This window comes from Alligator sinensis, unplaced genomic scaffold (assembly GCF_000455745.1).
Source record: "Alligator sinensis unplaced genomic scaffold, ASM45574v1 scaffold666_1, whole genome shotgun sequence".
In the NCBI taxonomy this organism is placed as follows: domain Eukaryota; kingdom Metazoa; phylum Chordata; order Crocodylia; family Alligatoridae; genus Alligator; species Alligator sinensis.
Genome location: NW_005842216.1, coordinates 1,914,017 through 1,935,139, shown reverse-complemented (window position 1 = coordinate 1,935,139; position 21,123 = coordinate 1,914,017). Strand labels below are relative to the sequence as shown.

General features: G+C 41.5%; 2 protein-coding genes across 4 annotated transcripts; one reads left to right on the top strand and one right to left on the bottom strand.

Annotated features, from left to right (window-relative positions):
* Positions 1–22: 22 nt before the first annotated feature.
* On the bottom strand, positions 23–4,885 carry SH3BGRL3 (SH3 domain binding glutamate rich protein like 3). Its single transcript, XM_025208021.1, has 2 exons — positions 4,586–4,885; positions 23–3,196 (listed from the first exon to the last, which is right to left on the bottom strand). Exons 1-2 carry the CDS (start codon positions 4,883–4,885, stop codon positions 3,095–3,097), a joined length of 402 nt encoding a protein of 133 aa, XP_025063806.1. The 3' UTR covers positions 23–3,094.
* Positions 4,886–9,866: 4,981 nt separating this feature from the next.
* Positions 9,867–19,939, top strand: LOC102388270 (uncharacterized protein CXorf21 homolog). Of its 3 annotated transcripts, none has more exons than XM_006026984.3 (4): positions 9,867–9,891; positions 11,681–11,764; positions 15,073–15,171; positions 17,605–19,939. In XM_006026984.3, exons 2-4 carry the CDS (start codon positions 11,713–11,715, stop codon positions 18,579–18,581), a joined length of 1,128 nt encoding a protein of 375 aa, XP_006027046.1. In that variant the 5' UTR covers positions 9,867–9,891; positions 11,681–11,712; the 3' UTR covers positions 18,582–19,939. The 3 variants fall into 3 exon arrangements, with proteins under 3 accessions (XP_006027046.1, XP_025063805.1, XP_025063804.1); XM_025208020.1 differs by lacking the exon at positions 9,867–9,891 and adding an exon at positions 10,019–11,079; XM_025208019.1 differs by lacking the exon at positions 9,867–9,891 and having other exon boundaries at positions 10,019–11,764.
* The last annotated feature ends 1,184 nt before the right edge of the window (positions 19,940–21,123 follow it).

Genomic DNA, 21,123 nt, shown 5'->3' with positions numbered 1-21,123 from the left:
GTGGGGGGGGGGGGGGGGTGGGTATGTTTTGCCACACATTCAGTTAAAATAAAGTTCATTTTTGTAACGTAGGCATTGCTAGAGTGATACTAAGTTGTAACAGAAATTACTAACATTAATCTGCTAGAAGATTTATATTTTATAAAAGATGTTTTAAGATAAAATGTCCACGGTAGAACCTGGAAACAATATATTAAGGTCCTGGTCTTGCCATCTTTATTTGTTATCCCTTATTGGCCCTTTTTTAAGGCCAGTAAGGGATAACAAGGTTTAATGGCCATAAACTCCAGGAAGGCCGACTTAGAGGTGGTGCAAGCACCTACTCTGGACTCCTTCAAAAAACAGCTGGATTTACTTCTTGCTGGGGTCAATTGATCCCAGCTGACTTCCTGCCTATGGTGGGGGCGCTAGACCCAGTGATCTCATGAGGTCCCTTCCATCCCCAAATGTCTATGAAATCTGAAAATCTATGAAGAACAACCCTTGCTCATAAAGCACTGCTACAAAAGTGAGGTTGCGGGTTTGGGTCCTAATTCACTATAATTGTCTCTGATGATCTGGTATGACAGATGACAGTCCTACAAGCTTTCCAAACTGAGTTATTACGCCAGCTAGCAACCTTTCTACTTGAAGAATAAAGTATGTTGTGAGCATGAAGCTGAATTCCCAGTCCTAAGTTGGACTGTATTGGTACTCACCAGAATTCCAAATTACATTTAAGTGCTCTGAAATAAAGCTTTGTTTTGTTAACCTTATTAATGAATGGTTCATGAATGAGAAGAGGGAATATTTACTTGCCTATTTATAGGATGATTTTTTCCTTATGTCTAAATGGGATAAAGCACAACTGGGAACAGTTATCACGTCTTCTAAATAGTGTTTTTGTTCAATTTGTTTTTTTTTTTTTTATCTTCCACTCTTGCTTTTGCTATGATTTGGTGTTTTTTCTAAAGTGGTTCATAAGGTCCATTTTGGGGAAAGCAACTTTTGATGGAGTTTGTCCTGACAAGAAAACACGTTTGCCTTTTCCTAATATGTTTCACATGTGTAATACAGAATCATTTAATGTTTTATTGACTGTTTTTAAAAAGTAGTCTTAAAAGCAAAGAATATTGTCATTCAGTAATGCAAAGCTCTTAAATAAAAATGAATTCCAAAAATCTGTAATAATTGCATGCTTGCATTTAATGTTTACTTGCTGTTCCAGGTTACAGTGGTGCGCACTGTAATAATAAACTTTTTCTACTGATACACAAGGAATGTTACTTATTTTTCTTTTCATGTTTTTAAACTTTTACTTTTTGTTATTTGAAGCATCTTGGTCTCATTAAATATTCATGTATTCTTGAGTAATGTGTTTGGAAATAGACCATAATATTGAAGTATAACATACAGTAAACATTAGGCAGGTTGCAAATTCACTACATGTTTAGTATAGAGTTCTTGCTAGAAATTAGGGAAGTTTGTGGGTCATGTTTGCAGCTCCCAATTTGTGCAACTAGAAGTAAAATCAGCTGTATGCTAGAGGTAAGGACTTTTGTGTATGGCCAAGACTTGAGTTAAGAACGTGTGTTCTCAATTGGCATTCTCAAACTTGGGAAATAAAACTATAGTTTCAATATGAGTTAGCAATATGTATTAAAGTATATGGGGCAATGCAGTCTATCTCTTCTTGATAACTTCTGAAAATTGTAGCCTTACCTTATCTTCAATATAATTTAACCTGAGGAATACAAATTGTTTTCTGATTGACTGGGGAGAAGGGGGGCAGGATGTTGTGGGCAGGGAACGGGGGGTTGTTTTTATTGTGTAAAAGTCTCAACATGTAGATAAGACACTTGCTGGAAAAGCTGTCTGCAAAGATTCAGTACCATAACTATTGAACTTCAGGGTCCACCAGTTCTGTGTTGTAGTTGTAAAGGCAGACATGAGAAGAAACCTGTCCCTTGTGCTCACCTATCCTACTCAAATAATAAACCTAAAATGCTTGCCCTCAGAGAGAAGATTCTGCAAGGCTAGCATGAGGGTAATATTACTATCTCCAAGCTTCTTCCTGGTGTCTGCAGTGGTTACCAGTGTTGGTCCTGTGCTGGGGGGAAAGGATCATTGCACTTTTTCAAGGAGTGACAGTATCACTCTGTGAGGCCTTGTATCTGAAATGAATGTAGTACCTTCCCATATAGGGACCCCTATCAATTTATAATGTTACTCCTCAAAAAGTCATTGAAACAAATGTATTTGATTTTTTTTCTTCTTTTTTTCCCTTATGTCTTTTCTTAATTATGTGCTTAATTTCACTACAGGCTATTTTTTCTCACATAGCTGAAATGTTAAGCGTTTTGCCATCCCTAACTTTGAGAGGGAATCCATAAGTGCGGCAACAATTTAAGGAAACCCTATGCTGATGTTTAAAATTCATATTTTTAGGAGCTGAGTTCATTCACGTAAAAGTGACTTGTAAATGGAAGATCTGGTCCTCCCCCGCAAAAAAAGCCTGCCTTGAACATTATTAAAATACAGAGCTCTATGCACCCCATTGAGAACAGTAAGTTTCCAAGAAAAGTAGCTCCTAGGACAATAATGCATCTGTTATGATAATTATTCTATTGAGGTGGGGGAGGATTTATGTATAAAACCTATGTGGATGGATAGGAAAGTTCTATCTGAAGAAAAGAAATCCACTTCTTAAAAATTAATGGGTAATTAAAATACTAATTACTTGCTTTTAACTGTCTCGGGAAATAAAGCTGTTTAGACAGTACACTGATCATTCTTGGTGGCCTAGTGGTGCTAGGATTAAAAGATTAACAAAGATCTAAAGATGACAAGTAGGAATTATTTTATTTGAGAGGTTTTTTGAAAAAATATGGAAAACATTGTAAACTGGCTTTTGGAATGAAAGATGTACAGTGTGCTAAAGGCCTCTAGCTTTCTTGTGTCCACACTATCATGAAGGACTTGACCCAGCTATACTGTAATACTAAAAATAAATAAAAAATCATTAGATTTACCCTGAATAACTAATGAAACCAGAAAGGAATAAATATATTTAGTAAATTTGGCATTTGAAGCAACCTGGTTCCAGAACCAGCTGTCAGATAGCAATTTCCTCTCTAACAGTCTTGTCTATTGATGTCATCTTTAAGAACTTAGAAACTTCTTCATTTTCAGTTGCTTCATATAACATCTCAAAGTCCTAAAAGAAATATAAATACATTATTAGCAATCTCAAATCCCAATTATGGTTTCACTATCTATGAAACCTGAGATTTGGTGGACCCTGAATTTCACCTGCACTGTGAGCAACTGTTATGAAAAACTGCATTTTGCTTGGTTTAGTATCTCAAGACCATCAGTCACGAAGCACTTCAGACCAAGCATGTCTTAGTTGTACAGTGCCAGTGAACAGGCTGGGAGTTTTGCACATCTAAATGACAGCAGAATAGTCCCAATAGCTAAATATTTTCATGAGTGGAAACATAAGCAGACTGGAACCAGAGCTGCAACCATCCACTTCAATTGGCACTGTAAGAAAAGTACAGAGCAGGGGTGTCGGCTTCTGTGACCTAAAGCATGCTTCATGACCTCTAATGGAGTGAGCTTCAGCTCACAGAAGTTTGTGATGCATAGAATCACGCCTGCAGTGGCAGCTCTCGGTGAAACAGTTAGCCCCAGTAGGCAGGGGAGGCTTGCACATTATAGACTAACTACAGATGATCCAGAGATAAAATGTGTGTCTCATCTATGTTTTAGCTTGTTCATGTCCAAGGAGGATGTATATGATGTATAATTACACGTGTGTGTATGGTATAACATGTCATGGTCAAGGAGAGAAATGTAAATACAAGATTAGCCATCTCAAATCCCAATTTTGTTTTTATTAGCTATGAAACCTGAGATTGGGTAGACCCTGAATTTCTCTTGCCCTGTATGTTCCCAGCCAAAACACTTGCAGGTACAGCCATCTGCTAAACCATTTTTGGCCTTGTGCAAAGAACATTCATTCTCTGACATCCCAATTATGAAAATAAGATGGTCTCCCTAAAAAAGGTGACAATCTATATGCCTTATCGTACCTTGTCACATAGCTTCCTGGTAACAACCGGATGACTAGAATTTTCGTAAGAAGCCATAGGTGGTTTCCAAAAAAAGGTGACAATCTTATCTTCAGAGTTGGGATGTCAGACGATGCTCAAGTCAAAAAGGGTTTAACGGAGGGCTGAGCGTGCAAGTGTGTTTGCTGGGAACCTACACAGGGCAAGACAAATAAAGGGCCCACCCGATCTCTTGTTTCCTAGCTAATGAGAGCAAAAGTGGGATTAGAGATGGTCAACAATGTACTTAAGTTTTTGTTGGGACCTTGAGATGTTCTACTGTGTGTGTGTAAGATTCAGCTATTACACATACATCATTTCATCCTGGATGTGAACAAGCAGAGGCCGTGTGGGCGTGTCGGGGGCGGGGGCTGCAGACAGGCTGCAGGGAGCTCCATGTCCTCGCTACCGCTACTCTCGGGCGTTTCTCTCCTGTGCTCAGCCCATGCGGTGCGCCCAGGAGCAGAGCCCGGGCGGCCCCGGCGTCTTACTCCGCAGTAGTTCTCGCCGTTGCAGATCTGCGGCGGGACGGCGGCGGGGTCTCCCGCCCTGTCGCGCATCTCCTGGAGCAGGCGCTCGCTGACCGAGACGTCGATGAGCTCGTACTTCAGCCTGTTCCCGTCCAGGATGCGCAGCACCTCGGCCTGGCGCTGCTTCACCTGCAGGAGGGGGCGCGTGAGCCGGGCCCGCGGGACCCACGGCGCGTGCGCGCCCGGTCGGCGGGTGGGAGCCACCCCGCTGACCCCCGGGGAGCCGCTGACGCTGGTGTAATAGACGCGGATGGTGCCCATGGCGCGCGCGCGCCGCTTCCCTGTCGGTTGCTACGGCAACCAACTGTCACCTGGCGGGGGGAGCGGATTGGGCGGGGCGGGCTGTCAATCAGCGCCGGCCCCGCCCCCCGCGCGGGAACACACCCCGGCCTCCCTGCGCCTCGCGCCGGGGCTGAGACGTGTGGAGCCCCGGGCGAGGCCAGGGCTGAGTGGGCTGAGGCCTCCCGCGCTCCTGGGGCTCCTCGTGCAGCCCAGGCCGTGCTAGGGCAGGACCAGGACCAGCCCTGCCTCACTGAGCCCCGCAGCCCGCTCCTGAAAGCTGCCAGGGGTGGAGGGTCCACGGCTGCCAGGCAGCCTGCCCACCCTCAGAGCCCCCTTAATCTCCAGCCTGCCTTGCCCCTGTTGCAGGTTCAGCCCCTTGCTCCTAGTCCTGTCCCCTACAGCCACAGAGAAGAGCCCACCTCCATCTTCCCTTCAAGCATTGGTGATGTGTAGGGGGTGCATGTGGGTGCACGTGCACCCGCTGAGTGTGGTGGTGCACCACCTGCAAACAGGCACGGCCGACGCTGCCCGTCACCCTCCCACACTGTCAACACAGCCAGCGGCATCTGCAGGGGGACCGCAATTGCTGGAGGCGTCTGCGGGTGGTCACTGACTGCCAGTCAGTGCTCGCCACCCCCTCCACGGCTGACACTGCAGCTGCCTGCAGGAGCTCACTGGTTGCCACCACCATGCTCCCGCCGCCAGCAACACTGCTGCTGCCGCCTGCAGGAGCTCACCGGGCCCCCCCAGCCTCTGGGGGCACACGGTGTTCATGCCTGCAAATAGCCTCTCAGGTATTTGAAGACTGTTATCAAGACTTCAGCCCTGTGGCTCTCCCAGTGCCAAGCAAACCTGCCCGTACAACACCTGGTTGGTTTTGCTCAGCAGGAGTGGGGGCTGCTTGGCCTGGTTTTAGAGTTCACCAGCCTGCTCCTGGGTGCACGTCGCTGACAGTCTCCACAGCGCGCCTGGAGATCTGCAATACCTGAGTGTTACCAGCCTTGTGATTCAGGAGGCCCTGTTTCCATGTTGTGTTTTTTTACACACCTATGTACAAGGGACTGTTGTGTGAGTCAAGAAGACCTCTTGGGCTGCTTTTTCCAGCTGCCCTGCAGACTTCAGGACAAAACCCCTGTTGGCTTCACTTTGTTGGCTGCTGTTGCTTTAGGCAGCTTGTTTGACCTCTCTGTGCCTCGTGTTCTGTATCGCTCACAGATTCACAGAAGTTTAGGGCTGGAAGGGACCTTGTGAGATCATGGAGTCCAGCCCCCTGGCTCTGGGCAGGAAAGACTGCTGGGGTCAAATAACCCCAGCAAGGTGTGCATCTCAAATGGAGTAATATCATCTATCTTAGAATCATAGAAAATGAGTGTTGGAAGGGACCTCAGGTCATTTAGTTCAACCCCCTGCTCAAAGCAGGACCATCCCCAATTAGATCATCCCAGCCAAGGCTTTGTCTAGCTGGGTCATAAAAATCTCCAAGAATGGAGAATCCACAACCTCTCTGGGTAGCCTGTTCCAGTGTTTTACTACCCTCCTAGTGAGAAAGTTCTTCCTAATATTTCACCTAAACTTCCCTTGCTGCATCTTGAGACCATGCTCCTTGTTCTGTCATCTGCCAGCACTGAGAAGAGTCTAGCTGAGGGATCCACAAGTATCAGGAGCCTGGGGACCACATAGGGAGTTTTGATGTGTTGTCATGGGCTGGATCAGCACCCCTCCCCTCCCTCTGCAACAAGTCACTAAAACTCCTTATGTGGGATGGGGCTGTGGGTAGGCAGGGAATGGTGTTTGGGACTGAGACAGGCGACCAAGGCCAGGATCATGGGGTAGGGTCATGGTTGCAATGGGAGCAATCCAACTGGAAGCTGTGTGTGCTGGTCAGCCTGTGGGTGTGAACTGGAGCATGGCATGGGCTGCCCCGGGCTGGGCTTCGCCCTGTGCAGAGCATCATGAGGGAAGCTGTGGCCTGGATCGAATCAATTGGCAGGCATCTCCCTGTGTGCCAAATCTAATCAGTAGGTGGGCTATATCCGGCCCACAGGCCGTATTTTTCCCAACCCTAGTCTAACTCCATCCTCTTTGAAACCACTGTTTTGGTAGTTGAAGGCTGTTATTAAATCCCCTCTCAGTCTTCTTTTCTCCAGACTAAATAAACCCAGCTCCCTCAGCCCCCCCTCAGATGTCCTGTTCCCCAGCCTCCTAAGAGTTTTTGTTGCCCTACACTGGCTTCTCTCCAATCTGTCTACATCCTTTCTGTAGGTGGGGGCTGGACACAGTAATCCAGATGTGGCCTCACCAGTGCCAAAGAGAGGGGAAGAAGCACTTGCCTTGATCTTCTGGCAATGCTCTTACTGATGCAGTCCAATATGCTATTAACCTTGACAACAAGGGCACACTGCTGGCTCATATTCAGCTTATTGTCCACTGTAACCCTAAGGTCCTTTTCTGCAGAGCTGCTGCTCAGCCAGTCAGTCCCCAGCCTGTACCGGTGCATGGGATTGTCCTTATTGAATCTCTAACCTGTTCTTTTGCCACTGTCAGCTCCTCAGCTCCTCCCCAAACTGTGCTGCCAGGTGCCGTAGTCTGGGAGCTGACCTTCCCTGTGAAGACAGAGGTGAAAAAGTCATTGGGTACTTCAGCCTTTTCCTCATCACCTGTCACTAGGTTGCCTCCCCCATTCAGTAAGGGACCCACACTTTCCCTGATCTTCCTCTTGTCACTGACATATTTATAGAAACCCTTCTTGTTACTCTTCACGTCCCTTGCTATTTGCAACTCAAACTGCGCTTTGGCCTTCCTGATTTGATCCCTGCATGCCCAAGCAATGCCCTTATACTCCTCCCTAGTCATTTGTCCAAGTTTCCACTTCTTGTAAGCTTCCTTTTTGTGTTTTAGCTCACTGAAGAGTTCCCTGCTAAGCCAAGCTGTTCTTCTGCCATACTTGCCACTCTTCCTGCACATCAGGATTTTTTCTTCCTGCACCCTCAGTAATGTTTCGTTAAAGTACAGCCAGCTCTCCTTAGCCTGGCCTCCCAAGGGATCCTGCCCATCAATTCCCTGAGTGAAGCTTGCAGGAGCATCAGGAAGTTTGAGTTGCCAGCAGTTATAAAAACATTCTGGGATACCAAATGGAAGAGTACTCTTCAAATGCAAAAAGTTTAAATCCAAATTTTTTTTCTATACATTTCTGATTTACTAAAGTTTAGTAATAATTGGAACAAATACATGCTGCAACCAGATCCCAAACTGTAATGAATGGTTGTAGAGGTTGAAGCATCATAGCCAGAAGGTGGCGCACATGAAACATGGTTCTGTATCACAAAATCATTGAAAATCATTAAAAAAATCAGGGGTATCCTGTAGTCATGTGCTTATACTGCACCCAAACAGACAGAGGTTTATTTGTATTAAACTGCTTTTATTTCATATTATTACTATTCTTGTGGCAGTAAAAGACTGCTATACTTTTAAAGCATAACTTCATATGGTAATGGGGAGGGATACAGAGGTGTATAGTCTAAACAGGAGCCATTGAAGGGATTGTGCTTCAGGTTCCAGGAGCACAGAGCGGTGTCATCAAATTGGCCTGCAGCCAGGTGTCAGATACACCTTCTGGAGAATTTAGAAATTGGAAAGGAACAATTCGATCACTCACTAAAGAATCATGTTTTTTATTGGGTTGCAGACAAAGCAGAATCATAAACAAAACGTATACCGTATCTGCTTCTTCCTCCTTCTTCCTCACATCTAGCAGTAAGCAGTAATGGGCAAATACAAGGGTACCTGAATTCTGCTCTGCATGCTTGATCTGAGGTATCCTGACCTTAGCTCTGCTCAGTTACAGTTTATTTTCACGCAAACAACTTTTCCAGGTTAAGGACCTATGAAATAGGTTGCTGTCAGTATGGACGAGATCCAGAAAGGGATCTAGCACTGCAAAATTGAATGCAGTAGCACCTGCCTTCTAAACACCTTGTTCTCCGAGTAGAGAATGAATGCATGGGGAGAGGCAGGTGCTTCAGAACTTCTAGCGCTCTAAGAAAGGAACAGTGGGCCTTGTCATATGGGGCACAGTAGGTGTTAAACCTGTGTGGTATTAAATTTAGAACATGTTCTGAGCAGCTGCAGAGTTTACACCCTCTAAAATGCACAGCTCACTGATTGTTGGTCCCAGTCCCAACACCCCACCAGAGTCTTGAACTAGCTCCAGTGTGGTGTCTGGGCTGGGACCAGCAATCATTTGATTGTAGGTTCTAGCACTGGGACCCCCTGGGGCTATGGACACTTGACTTTCAGTTTGATCCTGGAAGAACCTGGCAAATGAAAGATCTAGGATCCTTCCTCTTGATATTTGTGGCTTTCCTCATCCCACCTGGAGGCTTGGTAAAACAGAGGGGTCCCTGGCTGATGTCAACTCCTGGGTGAGGACTCGAAATTGCTCACATTATCTTTGTGGAACAGTTCAATAAGAGCTGAACACGTTACTTACTGCAATCTGGGGATATTCCTCACGCAAAAACTTGTAATACTGATATGATAAAAGCCCACTTAGCACATATTTTACTGCTTCAATGCACAGTTGCTAACATTTTAAGTGTATTTAGCACATGCTAAGTGTAACTTCACGGGCAACTAGTGCCTCCTGAGTCAGGGGGGCGGCACAGGTCCCCCAGTGGCTGATTGCTGAGCAAGCAGCGAAACTGGAAGTGCACTTCTGGTTTTGCAGGTGGCGCTTCCAGGGGGTGCACAGCCAATCTCAGGGGGTGCATGTGCACCTGCATGCACCCCCTCTGTGTTGCCAGTGTGTAACTTGCAACATGGCCCTAAGGCTTAGTCAGAAGCCATCTAGAATGAGCTATGGGATGTATCTAGGAATCAGGTGTGCCTTAAATTCAGTCTCTCTCAGGAATTTAGGTGTTTTACTCAGGCTGTTGGATTGTCCTGCCTGTCTAGGATCCACAGCCCAATCCTCTCTTCTGAAGGTAAGTGCTTACAACCTTTCTTTCACAAAGGCAGTGAGGATCATTCGTTTTCTCTGTTTAAAACATAAGGTAGGGAGACTAGGAAGAGGTCATGCCCCTCTCCCTTGGTGGTTAATGTACCCAAGATGTGGGAAATCTGGTTTTAGTTTCCTCCTTGGCCACAGAGGACCACTCTCATCAACATGGAGAATGCCCTAAGCACCAGGCTACAGGCAGTCCTGGGGAACAGAGGCACTTTTTGCCCCTCTTTGTGAAGCTGTTCCACGGTGCAGAAAATAATTGAATGTTTTTTGGGCCAGAGAAAGAGCAAGCGAGAGAGCTCCAGCTAGCAGGAGACGCATGGCTGTAGATGCAAGCTATGTACTGAACTGCTAAGAAGTTTCAGGACTGACCTTCAGGTTCAGAAGTTGAGGTTAGGTGGCAATTGAGCAATGGTTTTCAGGATTACAATTTTGGATTTTGGCATCTAAATTCTTCCTCAGTCCCATTTTAGGTGCCTGTGAATCCCTCTTTTCATATAGGCCCATTTAACTTGAATGTGGTGATTTTTGGAGCCTCAATTACCTTAGTTTTTAGTATTTGAATGCTTTATCATATTTGTGTTCAATATTCACTTAGCACTTAGTCTAATAACCTACTTCACTTTGCTGAAAGGGAAAATGGAATGCAGTTTTTTTTGTAGGGCTCTTGTTAGCTATTTATGACTTGATCTGAATCAGTGTTTCCACATAAATATGCTACTTTCATGGTAGTTTTTATTATTTTATAGCAGGTCCAAGTGTGCTAATTACTTTATCATATACACAAAAGACACAGCCACTTCAAAGAGGGCATACAATCAGGTGACATAAAGGCTAGTATCTAAGAAGAGATTAGACTGCTCAAATAGGGGGAGGGCATCAAAGTTAGATAGGACCTTTGTTCATAGTTAAGACACCTCATTAACAGTATTTTACAGTTTACAGCCTGTTAGAGGATGTGTTGTAATAATTGTTAGTGGTTTTCTCTATGATATGTCATCTTTATATTTCAGTTGTCCATTTTGCATACATCAGTTAAATCTTCTTGTTTGATTGGAATCTATTAAAGAGTTTTAATCAGTGCTTGTAAGAGATTCAGATTCTGACCATTTCACCAAAAAGAAGGAAACTTTATACAGAAATTAACAGAAAACTCCTCTTGCTATGTGTGTGTGTTTATCTGACTAAGAAGAACCAGTACTTGAATGATTTTTATGTTTTAACAGACTGCCCTCCCACTTAGAAATCCACATAACCTGTCAGTCACTGACTGACTGGTTTGAAAACCAAAACTACGTTTGTCTTCTGTAGTTTACGTGTTGTTTTTGGGCTATGACTTGTGACCAGTGAGACTTTATACATTGTTCTATACTGTGTTTGGTAGGAATAATAGTCTCTTTATTAACTTTGTTTGCGTTTACCTGATGAACAAATTTTACCATATGAACTTGTTTCAGCAAATTAAAAAAGCATAGCTGTAACTTTGAAAAACAGAACATTTTAAATGTATAAATCTTTTCTAGTATACCAGCATAAATCTTTTCTAGTATACCATTTCCCTCCTAATAGTACATTTTTCTGTAACATACCTGTATATCAATTGAAAAATGATCTGAGGAGCTGATTTTTTCAAATTGTGAGTATAGGCAACAAGCTATTCATGAATTCATTAAACTTCAGTTTTAGAGAGTTTGCTAATGTGTCTATAGCGAATAAATTGTTTTTCTTATCATTTCAAACATCTAACATGCATTTCCATTCAATGACAGGTTACTTGGCTGAATCTGTGGATTAGCTTTATATGTCCAATAACCCAGTTACTGGGAAAAGGAGCCCCTCTGTTTCCCAGAATGGTATGTTCATTTCTAAGTGAAAAAAAATGTGAAATGATTAGTTTACTGTTTGGATGTTCAGTTTCATGCAGCAAATTACAATCCTTTCTCCTGAAATAGCATAACAAGCAATTACAAACAAACCTTCATTGTTTATACTGTTCTTTCGACCTTACGGGAAAAATTGCATGTCTAGACAATATAAAGTGGTAGAAAACATCACTGAGTGCCTTGTCTATGTATAACATTACAGCACAGTCCTACAGGTTTCTCAGAGGCTAATATACCATTGAAGTCACCAGGAGTTTAGACCGTAGACCAAAATATAATATGTTTGATTACATTCAATTAACACCCTACTCAGCAAGAAGCTCTAGTGGAATTACTTATGGAGTAAGGGCACAAGATACTCATGCAGTAGGAGTGTCAGAAATCAGCTCTACATGAGAAATTAACTTAGTTGTATTAAAGTATCATTCAGGAGCCCAGGCTTAAATCACAGTGCTAACAATGTATAAACACCTAACATAATCCCAGATTTTTCCCTAAAGAGTTTACAAATAGATTGGAAGGATCAAAGGGCCATATTTCCAAAGGTATTTAGGTACCTAACAATGTAGAAAAATGTTTAGCAATGTTTTTAAAAACATTGAACCTGTTTAGGCTCTAAATAACTTCGAAAATCTAGCCTTTCGGTCTTCAGAAGAACCCATATTTTAAGAGATAGGTTTATGAATAGTCATTATGGGACACTGAGAAAACATATGCAATATATATAGTTCTTTAGTGACAGCAGATGAGTTAAAGTTTCAGACAAATATACAGACTGAACTGTGCTCTTAGTTTTATTGCTCAGGAGATAGGGCACAAATTTAATAATGAGGGTTTAATGCAGCTTTACATTCTAAGGAAGTCAGCAGTGAAAAAAATAGATGGATGTTTTTAATATTAACTTTTTTTTATACTATATTATACTTAATGTATTTTAAATGTTCTCACTTTCTGATTCAGTGCACATTCTATTATTATTTGATTGTTCTTTTGACCTGTCTAACATCCTTTTATCCTGTACATATGAACAAAGCTAAGTTGCAAGGAATGGTTTTCAAGAGAGCTGAACAACTTCATTTTGAAATTAAGTGAATGGGAGGCACAGGAACTCAGCATCTTTGAAAAACAGTCCCTGAAGCAGTATGTCCATGCGATCAGCAAGTCTGGGGAAACTCTGAAAATGGCTTAGGTCTCCTACTCTTCATTACAACCCCATGTGCCTAAATTAGGAATTATCACCATCAAAGTCTTGTTAGTTTCTTAAAAAGAATTTAACATTTTCAGAATAAGACAAAACCAAAAAGGTGTTGGCCAAAGGTACAAAATAATAGGCAAAAAGGAATGGTAGGTCCACTTTTGAGTGAGACAAGCAATAATGAAGGGGAAAAGTTGATATATCATATTTTTCATTATATGGTAGGAGGTTATATATCATTTGGAACCTGATCCTCAACTGATATAAATTAGCATTAGTTCATTGAAATGTTTCCCTAGATGTCTGAGACAAATGTTTAAATAATCTTCAAACTTCTTCAAGTTTGCTCACAGAAGAGGTAGCATATAGACAGCTAAGCACCTGATCATAGCACAGATTGTGTAGGTGGCTGTCTAAATGTTATCATTTTTTCTGCTGTTATTTGCAGGTGCAGAAGTGGGTAGCATATTTAAAGGCCAATATAAAATTCTGCCTCAGCAGAACTGACCACAGTTAACCCAAGAGGTCTATAAATGCAACTTCTGTCATAACTTAGAGGATAGAGAAAACCAAAAGTGAAATGAATTCTTTTCTAGATTTCTTTCCTTGCAAAGATAATCTTGATATCGCAGGCACATACAAGCTAATCATTAGCATTGTAAACTTGTAATAGATTTTTTTCTAAAGATCACCTTAGCCTCAGGTGGCTTAACCTTTGTGGTCTGGATCGACTTTTGTCATGTATTGCTTGATTTTTTTCACATCTGAAGGAGTCAGGTTGCCCAGATTACAGCTCAAAGCTTTAGCAATTTGCTACCAGCAACTAGCTGCCAGCAGCTGAGACAGCCTTCTGCTAAATAGTCAGAATGAACTCTGCCTAGTCAAAATCTAGTGAAAATGTTAAGGTTGTTCTGGACTAAGCATTACATTTCATACATTGACATTCTATTTGTATGCACCCTTGGCACCTACAGACCAGTGCATTTTCACACCTGGTTTTGCCTGGAAGTGCGTGGCTACATCCCTTGTTAAAGCCATTGAGGAGAAGGTCCACCTTCTTTTCCACCTAATGCTTAAGCCTTTATATGCTTTTTTGTTCAGGGATAGTTGGAACAATGAAAAAAAACCATTGCCTGTGATCTAGACTTCACCCAAGCATGGGCAGTACTTGGGTCATAACTCCCAAGATGTTTTCTCTGGGTCTGTTCCTAATATGAATCTGTTTCTCATACATACAAATGCAGGGTTAGGGTTCTTATTGAGTACCTATGTGTAAGAGAAGGAGACAGTGAAGAAGTCAGGGAAGCACAAGACAGGCACAGAATCTCTGGTAACATGGCAGGAAGAAAGCAGTAGGATAGCAGAGCCTAGTAAGTCTGGTTTTGTTGATTTTTCTCAGATTATATTTTATTCCAAAATACCAAGTCCACTTATTTTACTAAAATAATTAGATAAAATATAGCTTTTGTCAAACTGCTGGGTGGAATGGAACTTATAACTGTGAGTACAGGGACAGTCTCCTGCTGTTTGATCCCTAATATCAAGGAAACAGGACTTAATAGTCATTCTTTGTCAATAAACAGGATCTCATCAATGAAAAGCTAGACTCCAGTATCATTTTCTCTCACCTAAAGGAAACAATGCATAAGACCCTTAACATTGCCATGTGTTGGTGTAAATTAGTCTGACATCTAACTTAATAACTAACTACATATTTTTGTGGATGGAAAATGAGTAGCAGAATGCTTGATTGAGTCTTTGCATTACAAAATATATTATACTGAGTTTCATTATTAAGCAGCATGGCCAATGTTGGCCAACATAAATATACTTGATTCTGCAATCATTTAGTAAACTTGTTTAGTTTTAGCTAATTTTGTAGAATTAAAGCAGTCATGGTAATTATGACGATTGTACCACAGTCATCAGCAACATGTTAGATGTATTTTTAACGTCCGTATTTGAATTTGTCATCATTCTGTATTGGGGAACCAGATAGCTTCCCACTGGGGCCACTTCTGTTTTCAAAGGTACACAAAAAGAAGAACTAAAATCACATGTGATTCTGTTATTGCTCACACAGTGCACAGTGAGGAAAGAGCAAGCAAGAATTTATTCTGCATTTACTGCAGTCGCAGTAATGGAATTTTAGGCTATGCAAATATACATCTCTTTCAAAAAGGTAAGTCTGGTTTCCTTTATTTTTCTCAGATTGTGTTTTGCTGTACAATACAGAGTCTACTTACGTTACATTACTTAAAGGTCTTTTTTCTTTTTTGAGAGATATTTGCTAAGGTTGTATTTTTGAGATCTTGCTCCAACATTATGAACATTTACAAAAGAGTAGGTATAAATTTCTCTGTGTGTAAATGACTTGGGATCTTGTACCTAATTTTCAAAACCAAATTAGGCAAGCGTGGTAGTGTAAATTCCATGGAGCATCGCTGAGACTTAGCTTCCTTAGAACCTACACATCTTTTGAAAATGGCATTTGGTCTTATAAGTAATATAGTCAGTTCGGAAAATGCTACCCTTTAACTTTGTATAGTACATTATCATCTTGCTTTAGTTTCCAGCCTCTCTCTCACACTGATTTCAATGCCATATGAGACACCAGAAAGGCAGAGGAGCTACTTTAAAAGACTATTTTAGCACAAAACAGGGTAAAATTGGCCTGGAGGAGGTTTCATCTTGAAATTAGAAAAATGTTTTTAACCATCAGAGGACTGAGATTGTGAAACAGCCCTCCATCTGGAGTAATGGGGGTGTGAAACTTAATAACTTCAAAGATGAAGCTTGATAAGATTTTGAATGGAATAGGATGCGGTTGTCTATACCAGAGTATATAGCAGGGGACTAGACATAATTATGCAGAAATACTTTTCCAGTCTATTCCTGTGCAAATAAGAATTTGATTTCCTTTTGTGAAATCAAAGTAGAATTTATTTTAAAACTTAGTTCTGGTATGACATCTGCTGTATATAGTGTTCATTTTGCATGTAACAGCTATCCACTGACATAAATGGAATTAACCCTATTTAATCTGGCATTAGGGAAAACAAAATCAGATAGTTGGTGTCTGCCATTTAAGTAGAACTCTAATCTGGACTCTCTTGCACATGAGAAAGGATCTCTCTGCTGGGCAGTATACTTCCGAGGGTTTGTTATACCTTCTTCAATGTGTTTGCCTCACTCCTTGCCTCTCCCTCCTTTCTGTGAGGGAATGTGTGCCCCAGAGCTGTGCAAAGAGAATAGATTCCATACACAGAGACTACATTGCAAAGACATTCAAATAAAAAGGAGCCTTCTTGTATTCCTCTTTCCCATTAGAGTCTAATGGGAAAACCCTCAGCCTTTTTAGGTCAGACGAACTCACACTGAGGTTCGTGGAAAAAACTTGGTTTGATTTCAATGGAAAATGGATTGAGCCCAAAACGTTTGATCCTTCACTGAAACCATTTGGAATTTTGCTGTTGATTTTGACAACAGCTGCATCAAGACTTAATACAAATAAAAGGCAATGCCAAGGAATCACAACATGTAGTGGCTAATATGTACATGATTTTGAAACACAACATTTAGTTTTAATTATTCAAGATAACATTTCATGACGGATTAGTGTAGAGGTGGCCAACCTGCAGCATGGGTGCTATAAGTGATATGGGGAGCCTCTCTGTGTGGCACACAGCAGATCAGGAAGGGGATAAGCAGCATGGTAGCAGATAAAGCAAGAAGCAGATATTAAAGCAACAAATAGGGCAAGGAACACAGGGAAGGAAGCAGAAAGAAGGGAGTGAGCACAGGGCTGGCGCCAGAAAGCAGAGCAGCAGATTGGACAGGGTGGAGGGATTGAAGTGGCACTTGGATGCTGCAGGGCCAATTTGTGGTACACCTGCCGAAATATTGGCTTCCTATAGCTTATGTAGTGAAACTATGGAGCCTTAGTAATACAAAAGTTCAGTATAGTACATGCTGTATAGTGTTGGCTGATACCTGAGAGGCTGCTTCTTTTGGGAGATGAATTGAGTAGTGCTGTATTTACGGTGGAAGGGGGAGCCCTGAGACCCTGGCTGCTGTGTGAGTGAGTGTAAAAGGCAATGGCCAGAGTGAAAAAAAGCAATGGCAGCCATGGAGACAGGAGCATGTTAACCCCTCATGTGCCACCAGTTGGACATCCCTGAGCCAGATTATCAACTGGTATGAACCGATATCTTTCAAAGAAATTATCTTGATTTGTACCAGCTGAGAATCTGGTCCAATCCAATGAAAATAATTCTGTGATTATAAATTAGTCCTTACAGGATCACAGTTCATGTGTACGAATTATCACAATTAGCCATCATTCACAAGTGATATCCAGGACTGAGCTGATATGGAAAAGTAAGGATCCAATTTTTAGTTTTTGGGGTTATTTTGTCTTTAGAATGACTTTTTGTTGCCAAAATAGTTTTACTTTATCTTGGAATAAAAATAGATTTGTGAAAAAGTGATCAAGGTGCTATTTATATACAAATCATATTCCAGTCTCCTTGAAACATATATTTTACTTTTACAATTTTACTTTTATAATTTCCTTTATTTTACATTACCTGACATGTCATGTTTGTTTTTGCAGAAATATACTGTACTGTGATAGTTAGTTGGTCTCTAGCACCAGTCATAATGTTGGCAGAAGGCATCCTAACAGGAATTATATACAGAGAAAAGAAACAAAACAAACCCCACAGATGTGGCATCAACAAAAAAGAGAAGAAGGAAACCTGGAAAGATCATCTTGTGGATAGACTGGCAACTGAAGACCTTGCTACAGAATCTAAGAAGCAGGACAAGATCATTGCAAAAGATAGCAAGAAGGAACACAATAAAGTTCTTCTTCCATGTAAATCAACAGAAGAGCTACCTGCAAAAGAACATAATAGTGCACATGTTAATGGAACCATGTTTACAGGTTTACATATACCAGAAAGGGAACACAATAATGAAAAACAGCTGGATTTGTATAGATCCTGGTCATGCCACAGCATTTATCAAAACTACCCTGACCTACATATTGCAGGAGACCATGTAGGGGACTATATGCTTGATTCAGGTTGTGTTATGGATGACACATGTGATGAACTCCCTGATGGCCCTGTTTTAGTGTCAGTAGATATTCCCTTAGGTCATTCACCTCCAAAGGAGCCTCTTGAAAAACCTGCTTCAAAGTTCTTGAATGGGGATGAAGGTACAGAAAGGAGTATGACACTCCACAAACAGCCTCTTTCAAATTCTGTGCTCAACAATTACATGGATAGAAAGATGGAAGAGCTCTATAAACAGGTTTTTGAAGAAAACCTGACTAGATGTGGCTCTGTAACAAACCTCCAGACTTCCAGTTTGATAATGAATAACTTAAATCTGCTAAGTCTTCAATTGTCCCAGGAACATAATATAGAAACATCTAAAGCCAAAGAAGTGCTCTTACATTCTCTAGCTTTGTTTAGTTGTCACAATGCTGCCACTGGAAACAGTTCTGAGTTTAGTACTCCAAATTTACAGATCTCAAACCCTGTATGCAAAAAAAAGAGCTTCCAGATGAAGTTAACATCATGAATGAACTGTTTGGTTACAGAGTAATCTTCAGCCACAGTTTCTTCACTTTCAAGATAAATTGGTGACATTTACAGAAATTAGACACTACAGACTTGTTAAAAGATAATTAGTTTTGCAGTCTAAACCAGGGCTATTCAACTTCTGAGTGGCTGAGGGCTGCAGGACTGTGCAAACTAGACACAACCTTGGGAAATACCATGGGTCGCACACTGCATCGTTCTATCCCACCCTGCGCCACACCACACAGTCTGCTGACGTGCCATGAAAGCCCTGCAAGCCACAGACTTCCTCCACCCCTTTCCATTGTGGATGCACTGTGCAGACAAACCACGCACAGCCCTCCATCCCCCCATGCTGTGCAGATGTACCATACAGCCCTCCTTGCTCTGTGCTACATGGATGCAATGCAACACACTGCACTCTCTCTACACTGCACCAGCAGGGAAGGTTCCATGAGCCCTATGGTTACAGACTCCCTCAGCCCTGCAGACTAGTTTACCCTGTCCCTGCCCAAGTGACAGGGGCAGGGGCAGGGATAGGTGGCAGGCAGAAGAAGCTTGAGGAGGGAGGGGGAGCCCAGGGACTCTGGGTATAGAGAAAAGCTAGGAGTGGAGCCTGGAGCAGGAGCTTGGGTACTGCATGTGACTTGTGGGCCACCAGTTGAACAGCCCTGATCTAAATCATACCTTGTCTATGGTGCTACTTCATTGCTTATTTCAGGACTGAATCACTGACTTCATTGTATTGTTGAATATAACACCTTAAAATATTTATTTAGCCAATTTTTTTTTAAGTGGCCCATGCCCAGCTTCTGAGATTCCAGCTCTGCCAATATCTATATGACACTTTATTAATGTATTTTGGGGCTACTTAAACAAGCAAAGTTTGCCATGTACAAAAAATATTGGTAAAATGTTACCCTGAGAAACTAACGCAGGACCAAATAAAATTAAGGGTTTAGACTCGCATTGACTTCGACAGTCGTTTGGATTGTGCTCTACTTAGGAACTCATGACCCTGAGCATCCAAATGTAGAATACACTTTTACATACCTGAGTATTGTTTCTGAGAAGATGCATCTTTCATATGAAAATGCTGTTAGCAGGTGGGAATGTTCAACACTGATTTATTGTGTATAGCCTCTTATATGTGTATCATGTGAAATGTAGACTTCATAGTGAGGAAAGCTAATGAGAACACTCTATAGAAGGGATTGATATGTGGTATATATGTGGTACTCTTGTTGCACATGCATATTTTATATTATACATGTACAGTGTGTTACATGGGAATAGAAGTTTTATTGGTTTCTAACAACTTATGTAATATATCAGCTTTGAACAAAGTTATTAAAATATTTTCTGTACGTTAAACATAAACTTTTTCTATCGATTTTGAAACTTATTTACCCGTATATCATTTCACATATATTACACTATAAAATCCACTCAGATTTTCAGAAGTTATAGAATGACTATACGTATCTTGTTAAAAATGGACTCCTTTTTATGCTTATTTTTCTGAATTATTCAGTTATTATGACTTCACCAATCTAAGAGTGTACTGCAATGTTACTAAACAGCAAAAATACTATAAGCTTAGTTCCTTAGTACTCTAATTTTTCAACATAGATTTCATTAAGAAATTTATTCACTTGGCCTTCAGCCTTATCCATCCCCTGCTGGTCATTTCTCCTCAGGAAATGTTTTAAGTTCAGGTTAATCACTATGCTGCCATTATTGGGTGATGAATGAACTGAAGTGTGATATCTTAATAATCAAACTGAGTTTTTCTTTCAGTAGGCAAACTTATGTTCTCACTCACATTAAGACCCTTGAGATCATTTTAACCACCTGCAACTATGTATGCAATCATGACTTAAACTCTTCTGCCCCAAAGCATCATCATTTCATAGTAGTTAGGGTCAGAATGGACCTCAATAGATCATTAAGTCTGCCCCCCTGCCTTGGGCAGGAAAAAGCGCTGGGGTCATATGACCCCAGCCAGGTGCTTGTCCAATCTCCTCTTAAAGACCCCCAAGGTAGAAGAGAAGACCACCTCCCTTGGAAGCCAAATGGTGCCCTCTCTGAGGCTAATTGTCTTTTATTTACATTTGTGCACAAAGGCAGACTTCCAAAATGTATTTTTCACAGGTAGTTAAATGACTTTATCGGGACTCACTGATGCCAAACAATACAGAGGTATATGATTATGTTGTAAGTGCTTCTCTGTGTAGTTAAATGTGAAACAGCTGATGAAGAACAAAGCAGTGTTTTGCTTCTGAATAACATCTCATAAACTATGTGTAGTACTTTTGTTCAAAATTTCTGTCAACCTTCAAAAAAGAATGTGAAAGATTTTGTCATCTTTAGGTAATAATACATCAAATACTAACATCTTTGTAAATCAAGGTCCTTGCCATCTGATCCGTGCTTTGCAAAGATCAAAGAGTCTCATACAAAATTGTCAGTGAATGTTGCAGTTTGCCCCAAAAGTACCAGCAGGCTTGAAGGAACATCAGACCATCAGATGAATATGAGAG

Excerpts from the sequence above, each read along its gene's own strand:
- LOC102388270 (XM_006026984.3), top strand. The coding sequence starts at position 11,713 with ATGTCCAATAACCCAGTTACTGGGAAAAGGAGCCCCTCTGTTTCCCAG. Across the intron at positions 11,765-15,072 it reads CCCCTCTGTTTCCCAGAATG|TGCACAGTGAGGAAAGAGCA; the intron begins GTATGTTCATTT and ends TTGCTCACACAG. Across the intron at positions 15,172-17,604 it reads TATACATCTCTTTCAAAAAG|AAATATACTGTACTGTGATA; the intron begins GTAAGTCTGGTT and ends TTGTTTTTGCAG.
- SH3BGRL3 (XM_025208021.1), bottom strand. The coding sequence starts at position 4,885 with ATGGGCACCATCCGCGTCTATTACACCAGCGTCAGCGGCTCCCCGGGG. Across the intron at positions 3,197-4,585 it reads ACGGCGAGAACTACTGCGGA|GACTTTGAGATGTTATATGA; the intron begins GTAAGACGCCGG and ends TATTTCTTTTAG.